The 13,952-nt window shown below is 37.6% G+C and overlaps 1 protein-coding gene across 1 annotated transcript; it reads left to right on the forward strand.

The window, feature by feature from the left end:
- Positions 1-13,297: 13,297 nt before the first annotated feature.
- Positions 13,298-13,715, forward strand: SMIM43 (small integral membrane protein 43). The gene has a single exon (XM_087963178.1). The coding sequence runs from the start codon at positions 13,415-13,417 to the stop codon at positions 13,598-13,600; it is 186 nt and encodes a 61-aa protein (XP_087819304.1). The 5' UTR covers positions 13,298-13,414; the 3' UTR covers positions 13,601-13,715.
- The last annotated feature ends 237 nt before the right edge of the window (positions 13,716-13,952 follow it).

Here is a 13,952-nt window from a genome sequence, read left to right on the forward strand (position 1 = left end):
CACTGCCCTGGGGGACACCACTATTGACAGGTACTGGATTTGATAGGACGCTCCTGATTTTGACCATTTGTTGTCTGTTTGACAGGAATGCTTCTATCCAGTTATTCAGTTGTCCAGAAATACCATAGGATTTTATTTTTAGGAGTAGTTTGTCGTGTACCACTGAATCAAAGGCTTTACAGAAGTCTATGTAGATTGCGTCTATTGCTTTGCCCTGGTCGAGTTGTGTCATCCATATGTTTTTGCAGTGTAAGAGTTGCAGATTACAGGATAGTTTTTTTCTGAAACCAAATTGTTTATTGGAGAGTAGGTTGTTTGTCTCTAAGTGGAGAATAATGGATTGGTTAATAATTGATTCCATGACTTTACAGGTGACGCAGCATAAGGAGATTGGCCTGTAATTTTCAACTAGGCTTGGGTCTCCCTTTTTGAAGATGGGGATGACTGTGGCTTGTGACCATAGGTTAGGCAAGGAGCTGGTTCTGAAAGATTTTTCAAAGATTATGCTTAGAGGTTTGGCTATGGCAGTGGATAGCTTTCTTAAGAAGTAGGCACATATTCCATCCGGTCCAATAGATAGAGATGGTTTTAGATTGCGTAGTGCTTTTCAACATTGTCTTCTGTGAAATCGATATGTATTAGATCATTGTTGTTATCTGTGGTACGGCTAGGAAATACTGGGCATGATCCATTGCTGTTTACAAATACTGAGCCGAAGAATGTGTTAAAGATGTTGGATTTAATGGTGTCGTCGTTTGCAGTCTTTACCATCAGGTCCTATCAAGGGAGGGATGGACCTTGAGTCTTTTAGTTTGTTGTTTACAAAATTGTAAAAAGCACGGGTGGAATTGGTGCTTAGAAGGTTTTCCTCTTGTTTAATGTGATAATTGGTGCATTCGGTCTTTATCTGGTGGCATAAATTTTTGTATCGGTTTTTGAAATTGGCAACGTGACCAGATTTGTTTTTCCGCCAGAGTGATCTCTTTTTGGATTGAAGTTTCCTTATTGATATGGGTAATCTGCTTTTTTGTTTTGTTTTGGGAGTTGTTGTTGGAACATATAGTTTGATGACTCTTTTGACTTCAAGTAAAAATATGTTGTAATGGTCTTCAACAGTATTGCATCCAGTGAATAGAGATTGCCAATCAAGGGATGAGAGATCGTTGTCTATAAGATCATAGTTGCCTTTTCTGAAGTTACAATTGGGGATTACATCATTGTGGTGATTTTTGTGTGGACGTATGTTGAGACAAAAGTCAATCATATTGTGGTCACTACTGGAAAAGGGTTCTTTAGTTTGTATTCCGTAAATTAAATTCAAACTATTGCAGAAGATGAGATCGAGGCAGTTGTTTAGTCTAGTGTTGTTGGTTACTAGTTGTTCCAGTCCCAGATTTGTAATAGCATTATAGAAGGTTGTGTGTATGATTTCAGTTGTACAGTCATTTAGGGTCCAGTCAATATGAGGTAGATTGAAATCACCAAGAAAGATAAAAGGGTATGGGCAGGATGCAGCCCATGTTAGTAATGTATTTAGCTTGTTTACATGTTCGATGTCATAATCAGGTGCTCTGTAACATAGTAAGAATCGAATTGTGATATTTAAGGATAGTTCACAAATGATGGTTTCAGGAAGGGCAAGCTCCTGGGTAACTTGGATATTTTTTAGATGTAAGGATTTTTTATAGAATATAGCAACACCACCTCCTCGGCGATTTTCACGATCTGATCGGTAAACATGATAGTCTCTTACTGTGGTAATGGAGTCAGGGAGAGATGCATTGAGCCATGTTTCACAGACAAATATAATGTCGAAGTTAGCCATATTTAAGAGAATGAGAAATTCGGGTATTTTATTCACGAGGCTTCTTGCATTGAGTAGTTTGCATTTGAGGCCGGCAGTAGTTGGAATTGAGGTAGTTGGGGGCGTGCGTGCCTAGTCTTGTGTGATGGTGGATCGGTTGAGGTAGGGTTGTGGTTGAGGGTAAAAGCTGAGTATTGGGTTGCGTGGCTTACTTTTGATACAGTCAGCATGGTAGTCAATGTACAGGTCCTTCTCTCCATTGTCTAGATGGTTTTTGAGTTCGATGCGGAGTACACGGGAGCGGGCACGTTGCTGTATGGTTAGGTCAGGGCGGCAACGGAGGTTCTTATGGTTGGTGTTGGTTTTGGCGAGTGAGTTTATAGTATAAATGAATTTACGTTTGCTTGATTCATTTTTGCAAATGACCCTGCACAAGCGTGGGGCCACAGAGCCGTCTCTATTTTTGAGCTCTCGGTCGATGCGGGAAATGTCAAGTATTTCATCAGCGGAGATAGTTGATGCTTGATAATCTCTGATGATGTTTCGGACAGTTGTGATGTCATCATTGACATTGATGTCTTCTAGACCAAATAAGATGGCGTTTGGACGTTTCCGTTCACGCTCAACGGCTTCTTTGATGAGGATTGGGATGTCAATATTTGTCTGGGTTGTGTTTATTTGTGGATTGGCTTTTTGGATTGGATTGTGGTTGTTGGGTAGAGATGTGGTTTGTATCTATTGGATGTTCAGGTTTTTGCGTTGTGTCTTTTTTTTCAAGGTTGGATATTCTTTCTTTTACGGCGTCCAGGGATGCTACTATGGTGTTGAGGGATGTTTTAATGGTTTCGATGGTAGGGGATGTTTCAATGGTTTCGATGGTATCAACTCTTACAGACAGATCCAGTTTGGGTCTGCATGATTTGCAGAAATATGGAAACTCATTGGATGATTCTAGGTATTGAATCATTTGCTCAGGTAATCCCAAGCAGTCATGATGAGTGTATTTTTTACACAGAGAACATTTGATGGAGTTTTCATTGTCCTTTAGATTTTTGTAGCATTTAAGGCATGTGCAGGAGTCTTGTGGTTTATTGGTGGGGATTATCTTCTCTTTAGGTTGTGGATAGGCGTACGATTTTCTTTTTGGCATGGTAGGGTTGTTAAAAATAGTACGTTGATTGAATTAATTAAAGCAACAATTTTGGGTAATCTATATAGCCAATATTACATCAAACAATAAATTGCAGTAATCTCTCAAGTCAGATAATATTCCTGAGCAACAATCAGCCTGATCAATTAATTACTCTAATCACTAATCAATTAATTACACTAATCATTAATCACACTGTTGATTTAAATTCACTAAATCAATGATTTTGCTATTCAATTAAATTACATGAATTTTGATCTTTTAAACTAGTCAGTAATCACACTATTTGCACTAAACACTCTAATCACACTAATCAATTAAAAACAATAAATCAATTAAACCATTAATAAAATATTTTGTAGAAATTGATTATCTAATCGTTGATATAGGTGATGAGGTAGAAAAGTTGTAAGTTTTGAGGTAATGAGGTAGTATTAAGAGTCTGCAAGGAACGGGTTAATTGTTTTACTAGCAGCTGGATGAGAGGGATTTATCGCTCTTTGAATAGCAGATCGCTATTACTCTGTAAACAGGAAGTTGTAATACAATGTTCCAAGGGTTTTTGACCGAGTGAAGGAAAGGGCTTCGCTTCTAAGAACAGAGGAAAACCAGCTATTCTTCTTTGTTTTGTTTTCCCTTGATGAATGAGATTTCTGGGCCCCTCCTAGTTAACTGAATACACTTTCAAAGTTTGTTGCTTTTAAGAGAAAGAGGCACGTCTTGCACTGGTAAATTCAAACAGTTTATATTTTTACGGCTTCAATATACCTCTGTTTCTATCACTCCTGGAGTCCGGATTAGCAATTTGGCGGGGAGAAGAGAGGGAAGAGGGAAATGGGGGCGGCAGGGAGGAGGCAGTCTGCTTCACACCCTGGCTGCAAACTTCTGGAGACAGACTCACAGCTCCCGGTGCTTACCGCCCTGTAAGGATGGGATGAATCTCACCAACTCCAAAGATGATCGTTCTCTGGGCTCTCACCGGCTCCAAAGGTGATCGTTCTCTGGGCTGGGTAGCTCCTGGGAAAAGTCGGATTCTCACTCAGCAGTCCGAGGGAAAAAGCCACAGTTGGAGCTTTCCTCCCTCTCTCTTCTGAGCGAGGCGGTAGCAGCGGCAGCGGCAGCGGCGTCTCCTTTTATGTGAATAGTTAGATTTACAGTAGCATCATTCTCTGTATAAGATTACTGTATTAAATTTTCTTAACAGTGTTAAGTTGTAGATGCTGGTTAACGTAACTGGAGCTTTTCATGAATTGGAATGATTTTATTACAGTATCATTTTATATGATGTATTACCTGCTTTATATTGCTGTTTGTATTATTGTATATTGTATTACTTTAACAATAGATAATGTTTGTTATATAATATGAAATTGAAAAGTGTGGTAAATTAAACAATTCATCATAAATTAAATAATTCATTTAAGTTCTCAAATACATCACTGTCACTGAGTTTGTATTAGGCAATATACTGTAGTAGAGCTTAGTAGTTTAGCTTAGCAATATACTGTAGTTTATACATTCCATTGACAAAATACATAAATCTGAAATTTTACCATTTATTTATTGTGTACGATATTAATTACATGGCTTTTGATTTTGAAAGTGTTTTAAGTTATTTAAAAATTCATTTTTTTAAAATCTAGTTTTTAGAACTGTATCAGAAATCTTTTTCGGTCTTCAACTGTAGGGCCATCAGGTAAATTATAAATACTTTAGTGTAAGATAAAATGTGATTTTGGTATGTATCAAGTACAGTAATGGGGCTAGACTGCATCCATATGGCTGCAGGTTTATACATACCATATAATGTACATTCTTGGAAATAAATCCTATTGAATGAGATTTCTGGAGAAAAAAAAAACTTTAATTGAAAAATCTGTATTACATATATTAGTAGATAAAAGATTTTTTTAAAAAGTAAAATACAGGATTATGAAAAAAATTGTGGTAATCTCATATTAAAGAGTGAATGAGTTTCAATCTGAAATCCTATTCAAATTCATAGGTGTGAGCCAATTTAAATAATTTGGCTTTATCGTTAGTACACCTTTAGGCCTATATTGTGAAATGGTGGTTCCTTTTATGGAATACGTTTGGCAAAGATGGTAAGGCATTTCTGTACTCTTAATATCATAATTCATAAGTAGCTGTTATAAGAGCTCTTATGATAAAATTTTAAAATTGCCAAATATTGCAAAATGTCATTTGCTAAAGTTTATTTTAGTTATAAATGTTTCATCAATGCATTAAATAAGCAAGTAAAATGTGCTAGCTTAGGTCTTTGGTGGATTTCATTCTTTCCAAAGCATTTGGCTGCATGCTTATTACTAAGTCTGGACCTTTTAAACCATAATTGTTTGTTTCTCATAGAATCCCCAGGTGCAGTGGGTTAGTTCACATCATTTATGCAGTCATAGCCTATTGCAGGGATGTGTTTTTTTTATAGATTTGTATTGGTTTTTAAGACATAGACAGACAAAACATAAAAACATCAAGCCATCTTCCATATATATACATACAGTGTGTCGGTTGGTTTACAAATTGTTTTGTGCTTCCATTTTGTAGTCTTCAATTACAATTACATTGTATATATTATCATATTGTCAATCAAGTATTAAATACATTAATATCATTGTTAATCAATCATTTGACTATACTTTTATTCATTCATGTTTTACGAAATAATCCATATTTTACTTAATTTGTTTTATGACAGTTCATATTATCATCTCAAATCTATCCTACAATCATTTTGTAGATATAATAAGAAAAGAATACATTTTTATATATTTATTATTTTCTAAGAATCTACATATTTCATTACCATGTTTTATTGTCTAACCATTGATAGAATAGATCCCAAATTTTATAAAATTGTTTATCATCTTGTTCTCTGATTTAAAATGTCAATCTACTCATTTCAGCACATTCCAATATTTTCTTAATGATTTCCTCCTGTAATGGTATTTTCTCATTTTTCCAGTTTTTGGCAAATACAATCCTAGCCACTGTTAATACATTTACAATCAGGTATTTCAATTCTTTACTATATATTTCAGGCAAAACTCCCAATAGAAATATCTCTGGTTTCAAGTCTATATGTTTTTTTGTCATTTTTTCCAACCACGTGTGGATTTTAGTCCAATATTTTTTGGCATCCGCACAAATCCACCACATATGGTAAATATGAGCTTGATATGTGATGACATTTCCAACATTTTTCGGATTTGTTCTTGAACATTCTTGCTATTCTTGTCAGGGGAAAATGCCACCTGTAAAACATCTTATACAAATTTTCTTTATATGCTGTTGACATTGTCATCTTATAATTTTGGGACCACAATTTTTGCCATTTCTCTAGATCAATCCCATATCCAAAATTCTTCCCGCAAGCAATCATAGTTTCTTTAACTTGTTCTTCTTCTAGTTTAATTTCTAATAAATATCCATATAATTTTTTAATCACCTTTTCATCAGTACCTGTCAAAATCTTATCTAAATCAGTTAGTTTATCATAGAAACCTTGTTTTAGAATCTTTATCATACCTTGAATGTATTTGTGCATATGAAAACCAATTCATCTTTATATCTTGTTCCTCTAATTTTTGCATAGATTTAAGTTCACCCTTTTCATTCAATATTTCACCATATCTAACTGTTTGTTCCTTTTTATATATTATAGGATAAGAAAATGCTTCAATAGTCGATAGCCAGACTGGAATTTTCAAATAACATTGCCTTTTAGTCTTCTCCCAATTTAATCACAGAGACTCCCGTATATAATGTCTTCTAAAGTACCCCTGTGTTTTAGTTCCTTTATACCATAGAAAACCATGCCACCCCAACAACAGATCATGACCTTCTAATGTCAAACAATCTAGTATTTCTTAATGTTATCCATTCCTTAACCCACATCAAATTTGTAGCTTGGTAATACAACTCCCAATTAGGCAAACCAAATCCTCCTCTTATTCTGGCATCTTGCAAAAGCTTTAACTTTATTCTCGCTTTCTTACCTTGCCATATATATTTCAACACAATTTTATTTAAATCTTCAAAATAATCTTTTCCAAGCCTAACTGGAATTGTTTGGAACAAATATAAAATTCTGGGTAGTATATTCATCTTGATTGTTGATATTCTCCCTATTAATAACAGTTGTAAATTTTCCCATTTTGCCAAATCTAGCGCTATCTGCTGCTTAAGTCTGATATAATTATTCTCTTTTAGTGTACTGCATCTTGCTGTATCTCCAAGTACTTGATCTGATTCGTGACCTGAATTTTCAGTACATCCGCCAGTTCTTCCTTTTGTCTTGATAGCATATTCTTTGTCAAGATCTTTGTTTTATCTTTATTTATTTTCAAACCAGCCATCTTTCCATATACCTCTATCTTTTCTATCAATTTTGATGCTGTTTCTAGTGGGTCTTCTAAAATGAAAACCAGATCATCTGAGAATGCTTGCAACTTGAATTCTTCCTTTTTAATTTTCATCCCTTTTATATCCTTTTCTTCTCTAATATTTCTGTTTAACACTTCCAAGGTTAACACAAACAACAAAGGTGATAGTGGGCACCCTTGTTTGTTACTTTTCTTATATCAATATAGTCAGTCAGTTCTCCCTCTATCATTACCTTTGCCGTTTGGTTATGATATATAGCTTCTATTTCTTGAATAAATTTTTTACCAAAGCCCATCTGTTCCAGCTGTAATAACATGAATCGCCAATTCACATTATCAAATGCCTTCTGTGCATCTAAAAATATCAAAGCCATTTGCTTTTCAGGGTGTGCCTCGTAGAGGGATGTTAAACACATATTGTCACAACGTCATCATGTGATGTATCGCAACTTTTCCCCCCTTTGCTAAGGCGGGCATGGGCGTGGCCAGCACATGACACATCTGGCTTGCGGGGCATGAGTTTGACAACCCTGGCCTATTGTGTTAGAAACCAGTTTTTTTTTAAAAAAAAAATTAATCTGAAAACTTACAAACAGAAAAGAGTCTTGCCTCAAGTTTACAATTTTTAAATATAAAATACAATTTTTAAAATAAAAGTAAACAGTTTCATAAATAGAGGGAAGTAAAAAGTGGAGAACCTAAAGTGTTAGGGGAAAAAAGCAATGGGATGGAGAGTTGATTGAGGTATATGAAATCATGCATGATATGGAGAAAATAGGTTATTCTATCTTTTTCAAAATGCCCACTGAAGGAATCCATTCAGTGAAGTTGATAAGAAAGCAATTTAGAAACTAGATTAAAAAGTACCTTGTTATGGAATTCCCTTGTAGAACATGTGGTGATAAATGACTTTACAGCCAGGGGGCATGGGAGGTGGAAGTGAAGGATAAATGAAGGAAGGTAGAGTAATTGCTATGGAAAACAAAATGCAGGATTGAAAATGGCATTTATTCTTATCTTTTTAATTTAATTCACACTACTGGCTTTTCAGGGCAATATGAGGAATAAATAACTTGTTGACTTAATAGGCAAATTATTTTGCTGCCTTCTGCAGAAGCGATGGAACCTGTCACTTTCAAAACAACAATCTGGACTGACAATTGAAGCTGCTATGTCTTCTCCTAGAGACTTTGGTAAACTGTTTAGCTAATTTAGGAGGTGCAGGACTGAGGGAGATGTACAGTTCTGTCATCCAATCCAGAAGATGACCCCCCCCCCCTCCGGGCTCAAGGTCACAGATGCTATAATATTTACTTCCTGAGGCACTTGCCTTGCTCCCCAGTAACAAGTCTGGCTGTGTTGAAAGCCTGGGACTAATTTAGTTCTCATTTATCTAAATCAGGGGTGTCCAACCTTGGCAACTTTAAGACTTGTGGACTTCAACTCCCAGAATTCCTCAGCCAGCAAAGCTGGCTGAGGAATTCTGGGAGTTGAAGTCCACAAGTCTTAAAGTTGCCAAGGTTGGACACCCCTGATCTAAATAGTTGGCTTCTGTTCCATCAGATACAGCACTAGGAAAGTCTCCACAATAAACGATTTCAGCATCAGCAAGCACTTTTGCTTGATTGCCTAGAAAGAATAGCGTGCAGAATGTAATTTTTTTTCAAGTTAACAAAAGAATTGGTTTTGGTATAATCAAGATGCCACACGTCATGCTGTTGAAAGACAGTTTTTAGCAAGCGAAGTAAATTTCTTTGATTTGTCTCAAGATTGAGAGTGACACAGAACGTTCTAAATAATAGGCTCTGCAATCAAATGGCAAGCCAATATTCAACTGAAAAAAACTTCAGTGATTATTTAAATTTTAACACTATTGTACAGTTGATAGTGCAATCTTAGAAATGAACTGTTTAGATTTACTCCTCTGCCAGTATGAGTCAAAATAATTTGCAGCCTGAAGCAGAAGGACATCTTTTTCCATACCCACTCTTATCCCATAAACAGAAGCAAACATTGGCAAATTTTTGGCCTTCCACATAGACATGAAGATGCAGATCAGTGCAATGAGTACAGAATCGTAAGTTATTTAACAAAATATGAATATATGAACATTAAGATGACAACAAAATCAAACTTATTATCTTCAGTACCTACCTTTTTTTAAAAAAAGAGACTTTAATCTGCTTTTATTAGGGCAGTTTTTATGTGCAAGTTCCATGCAAACAAATTAGATTGTCATTACCTGATACCAAAATTCCAGCCAGACGGGGCATCTATCCAATCCAGCAATCAATCCCTTGATGATCATATGTCTAAAATTTAATGGACAACAGAATCCAAAAGACAGGCAGCTTGTGAGCTGGATGACAATATGAAGTTTGATAGTCTCACCTTTGAGTACCTCAAGGTAGCCCACACACTACTCCAATGAAGTACACTACAATCTAAGTTGTGGTAATGTAGCAGACAACTAATAAAATGTTGTAATATTCTTATGTTTGAAATTTGCAATGACCTCACATTTTTTCCTAGCAAAGGAAAAGAACACAGCAAAAGAAACTACTGTGACCATTATAACTTTAGCAATGGGAAAATGGGACAATCTCTGAACATAGAGGAGAGATTGATAGCAGCTTTACAAAGGCTCAGTTGCTTGCAAACCATTTCGTATCAGGGCAAAGGTTGCAGTTCTACTGCATCCTCTTGAAAAGAAATTTATTCCTACAGACAGCCAAAGGAATGGCCTTCTTTATCTGTTTTGTCATTGGAAAACCGGCATTTTTGAATGGTTTCTTGTGCAAAATAAAATTGTAGGATTACTAAATAAAATCCATAGGACTGTTTGTTATTGGTGGCAATGTGCAAGATTTCACTGTTTAAATGTGAATGCAATCTCATAACTTTTATATGAATAGATTAAAATTTGGAATGCAGTCACTTTTTCATGTATAAAATGTAAATAGGCAAATGCTTTCATTTATGCAGTATGCTGAATTGTGTTTAGATAGAACAAGGATAATATCTGCTTATGAGTCACTGAGTTGGAATGTGAACTTCACAATTGATAGCAGGATCAATGTAAAATAAATGAGATCAGGATTAAGATTCCACTTCCAATTTACTAACATACTGTATGTTATCAAAAAGTCTCATTAAAAGGTTACAAGCGTCAAGTTATCCCAGCTGAATATGGGAATTTTGAACACAAATACAACATAGCCAGACTCTAAAAATCTGGCTATGTTGTTCTATCCTTCCTATAATCAGTTTCCTAGTCTTGTAATGAAATTGTAGTATCTTAAAGAGAAACAAATTTATTACGGCTCCAGATTTTGTCCAACACTTGAAAGATGTGTCATAACAAATGCAATTGTTTTTAAATTGCCGAAAAAAAACAAATCCCTTTTATGTTTTTCCTAGTAGTGATGGTGGTGATTAGGTTTTCTTGACCAGTCAATTAAAAGCTTGGATTATCCTGGAGGCTTAGGAAAAGATGAAACTGAAAAGCACAAACATTACTAAGTATCATGGTTATCTAATCTCTTTCCTATTCTACCTCCATTACTAAATAAACATTGTGGAAAGTTTTAAGGATTAAAATTTTCCAGAAGCACTTTTCCATGAATCTTTCCACTAAGTCTTGAACAAAAATGGCAGTTTAAAGCACTATGGATTAATCACTAGACTGAATATCCTGTGTAACCACGGAACCTATTGTTTAACAGAAATGTTGCATATGTTTTCCTCACTTCCTTTGCACATCTTCCTATTGACAATCTTTGGAAGCTCTTTGAATTAACACCTGTACTCTCATTCTCGGAAAAAGTGCATTGTAAACAGACACCATTATATTCATAATTCCACAAACTCCTGCCAGGTGGCCTCATTGTCCATGCACTGATCGGAATAATCTTGCCATTACATAATAGCAGCACCTTGTGGAATAGAAGCAGGCAGCTATTTTGACTTTCTTCAATCTCTGAAAGATAATTTATATGCAGAAAGTGAACTATAAGTTAACAGAAGTCTGAACTGGAAGAAATGGGTCTTTTAAAATCTGGTGGTTTTTCCAGTAGTATCAAAGAACCTCAGATCTTGGAAGCCAAGTGAAAATCAAAAGTGCAGCAAATGATAAAGGATGGAATACTAAACATGCCTGGACTGTTATTTTTCACAGCATACTTTATTTTGTACTTTTATAAAGATGGCATAATCAGGTGCAGTTGATATGTACCCAAATATAGCCCCCCTTTTATTATTGGCATTATCTTGCATCCTTTCCTAAGATAAAATAGTGCTTATAATTAAGTAAATGGGTTTAGATCCAGGGGAGCAAAATCAATTCAATGAAAGCAATACATAGAATTTCATCTTTAGGAGGAGTATTAGTGTAAGAAAAATGGATTACAAACTCTGAATTTCATAAAGTGGTTAAGGTGGTGGAAAAGAAAACAGGAAAGAGACTAGTCCACCCTCATCATGAACACCAGCTGAGAAATTTTGGGCTGCTCACTGACCTTTGGCCAAACCACTTACAGGGTTATTGTTGGGGGGAAATAAGAGACGAGCACCGGAAGGCTACCTTGAGTTGTGCAAAGGAAGACAGGATATAAATCTAATAATAACCAATGAATAAATATCTACCTTTTCAGAGACATTATATTCTATCCTTCATAGCATGTGGAAGGGATAAGAAAATCTAGACTTCCTCTTTGTTGCTTTGCTCATCTATGGCTGTGAAGTCCACATACACCATTCAATGGATTTCTCTATTAGTGGGCACAAGCCAAAAGAATAAAGGTAGCTGGAACAAAAAGTTTATAGTGGATTTTAATTATTAGATTTTTACTCCACCTTTATTACTTTGTAGATAACTCAAGGCGAACATACATAATGCTACAGGTCGTCCTCGACTTACCATAGTTCATTTAGTGACCATTCAATGTTACAATGGCACCGAAAACTTATGACTGTTTTTCAGTTTTTTTCCAGCATCCCCATGTGATCAAAATTCAGACGCTTGGCAACTGGTTCAGATTTACGACCGTTGCCGTGTTCCAAGATCATGCCATCCCCTTTTGCAATCTTCTGACGGGGAAGCCAGATTCACTTAGTAACTGGGTTACTAACTAATCAACTGCAGCGATTCACTTAACAACTGTGGCAAGCAAGGTCATAAAATGAGGGGGGGGAACTCACTCAACTAATGTCTCATTTAGCAACAGAAATTTTGGCTTCAATTGTGGTCGTAAGTCGAGGGCTACCTGTACTACAAAACAGAGCAACAGGCGATAGGGCTGCTCTGGACTGGAGTCTGCTAGAAATGTAATTTTTTCTAGCGCGGACAGCAGCTGCTCGAGACAGTCTCGCCTTACTCTTGACCCGCTCTCCCTCTGCGGCTCGCTTAAGAGGCTCCCGATTTGATGCCCTCCAGAGGTCTCGAGCGCCCACTGGGACGGAAACTGGGGGTCCATTAGCTCCGCAGAGTCCGTTGCCCCTTCAATCCCGCCCTCTTCTTCTCACTTGCTCGCTTTTGCCCGAGTAACAGAAGGTTGGTCAAAAGCAGCGGCCGCGCTTGCTAGACTCTTTTTGGCGGGACGCTGCTATTTTAGCGTGGATTTTTTTTTTTAACCTCCCCCCGCCCACGGGTGCTTTTTGCAATCAACCTATGGAGAACCGATCCTGAAGGCGCGGGATATTTATCTGGGCATCCCGCCCTGTGCGCGGGAAACCCGCTCAAGTGCGGCGTGTGCGCGTGTGTTTCTGGGTGTACCTCTAGCCTAGCGGGATCTGTGAGGGCAAACAGCTCGCACGAGCTTCCAGCCCTTTTCGGCGATGAACTGATTCGTTGTGCTTGTTTGTTCCCAACCGGAGTGGGTGAGAACCTTCCCGCGTCTCCTTCGTTTGGCTCCCAGCCAGGGCGAAGAAAGGATTGTGTGTGTGTGTGTGTGTGTGAAACCTCGGAGAAGACATGTCGGGGGCGGCTGGATACCCTGCTTTCGCCCCCTCCCTGGAGCAGGAGGGGGGCAGTTGGTGAGGGATGGCCTCCGCGGCGCCATGGAGTGGGAATTCAACTTGCTCCTCTACCTCGCGCTTTTCTTCCTCCTGCTCTTCCTGCTTGTCCTGCTCCTCTTCGGGGTCATCAAACAGCTGAAGAATTCCGTCGCCAGCAGCGGCGCCTTCCAACCCGGCCGTCCCTCCTTGCGAGAGCCCTGGGCTTTGTGCCGCGAGCAAACCTTGTGAGGCGAGGCGCCCCCGCCTGGAGTAAAAAGGGATAAGTACGCCGCGACTTCCAAGGAGCAGCGACAGGTGCGTCTCGGTGGGTTGGAGTTGGGACGTGTGATCCAGTAGCGACAGAACGGGTCTTTGGGCTGGGAAATAAGCCATTTCAAAGCCAGCTTCAGCTACAACATCCTCAGCTTGCACTCTTCAATTCAGTTGGAGAGATCCTTGCTCAAAAGACCCAGAACGGCCTTCCTGAATATTCTGGCTCCTACTCTCAGACTTTGCTTTGAGGAAGCTGCCCTAAGTAATCACAAAGTAAGTTCCACTTAGGTTTAGGTTCCACTCTGACAAATGTGATAAGGTTTAGAGT

This window comes from Notechis scutatus, chromosome 4 (assembly GCF_049901735.1).
Source record: "Notechis scutatus isolate UNSWTSFEM ecotype Mainland chromosome 4, rNotScu1.2, whole genome shotgun sequence".
NCBI classification, from domain to species: domain Eukaryota; kingdom Metazoa; phylum Chordata; class Lepidosauria; order Squamata; family Elapidae; genus Notechis; species Notechis scutatus.

Bases quoted from the DNA above. Each gene is read 5' to 3' on its own strand.
- SMIM43 (XM_087963178.1), top strand. From the start codon at position 13,415: ATGGAGTGGGAATTCAACTTGCTCCTCTACCTCGCGCTTTTCTTCCTC.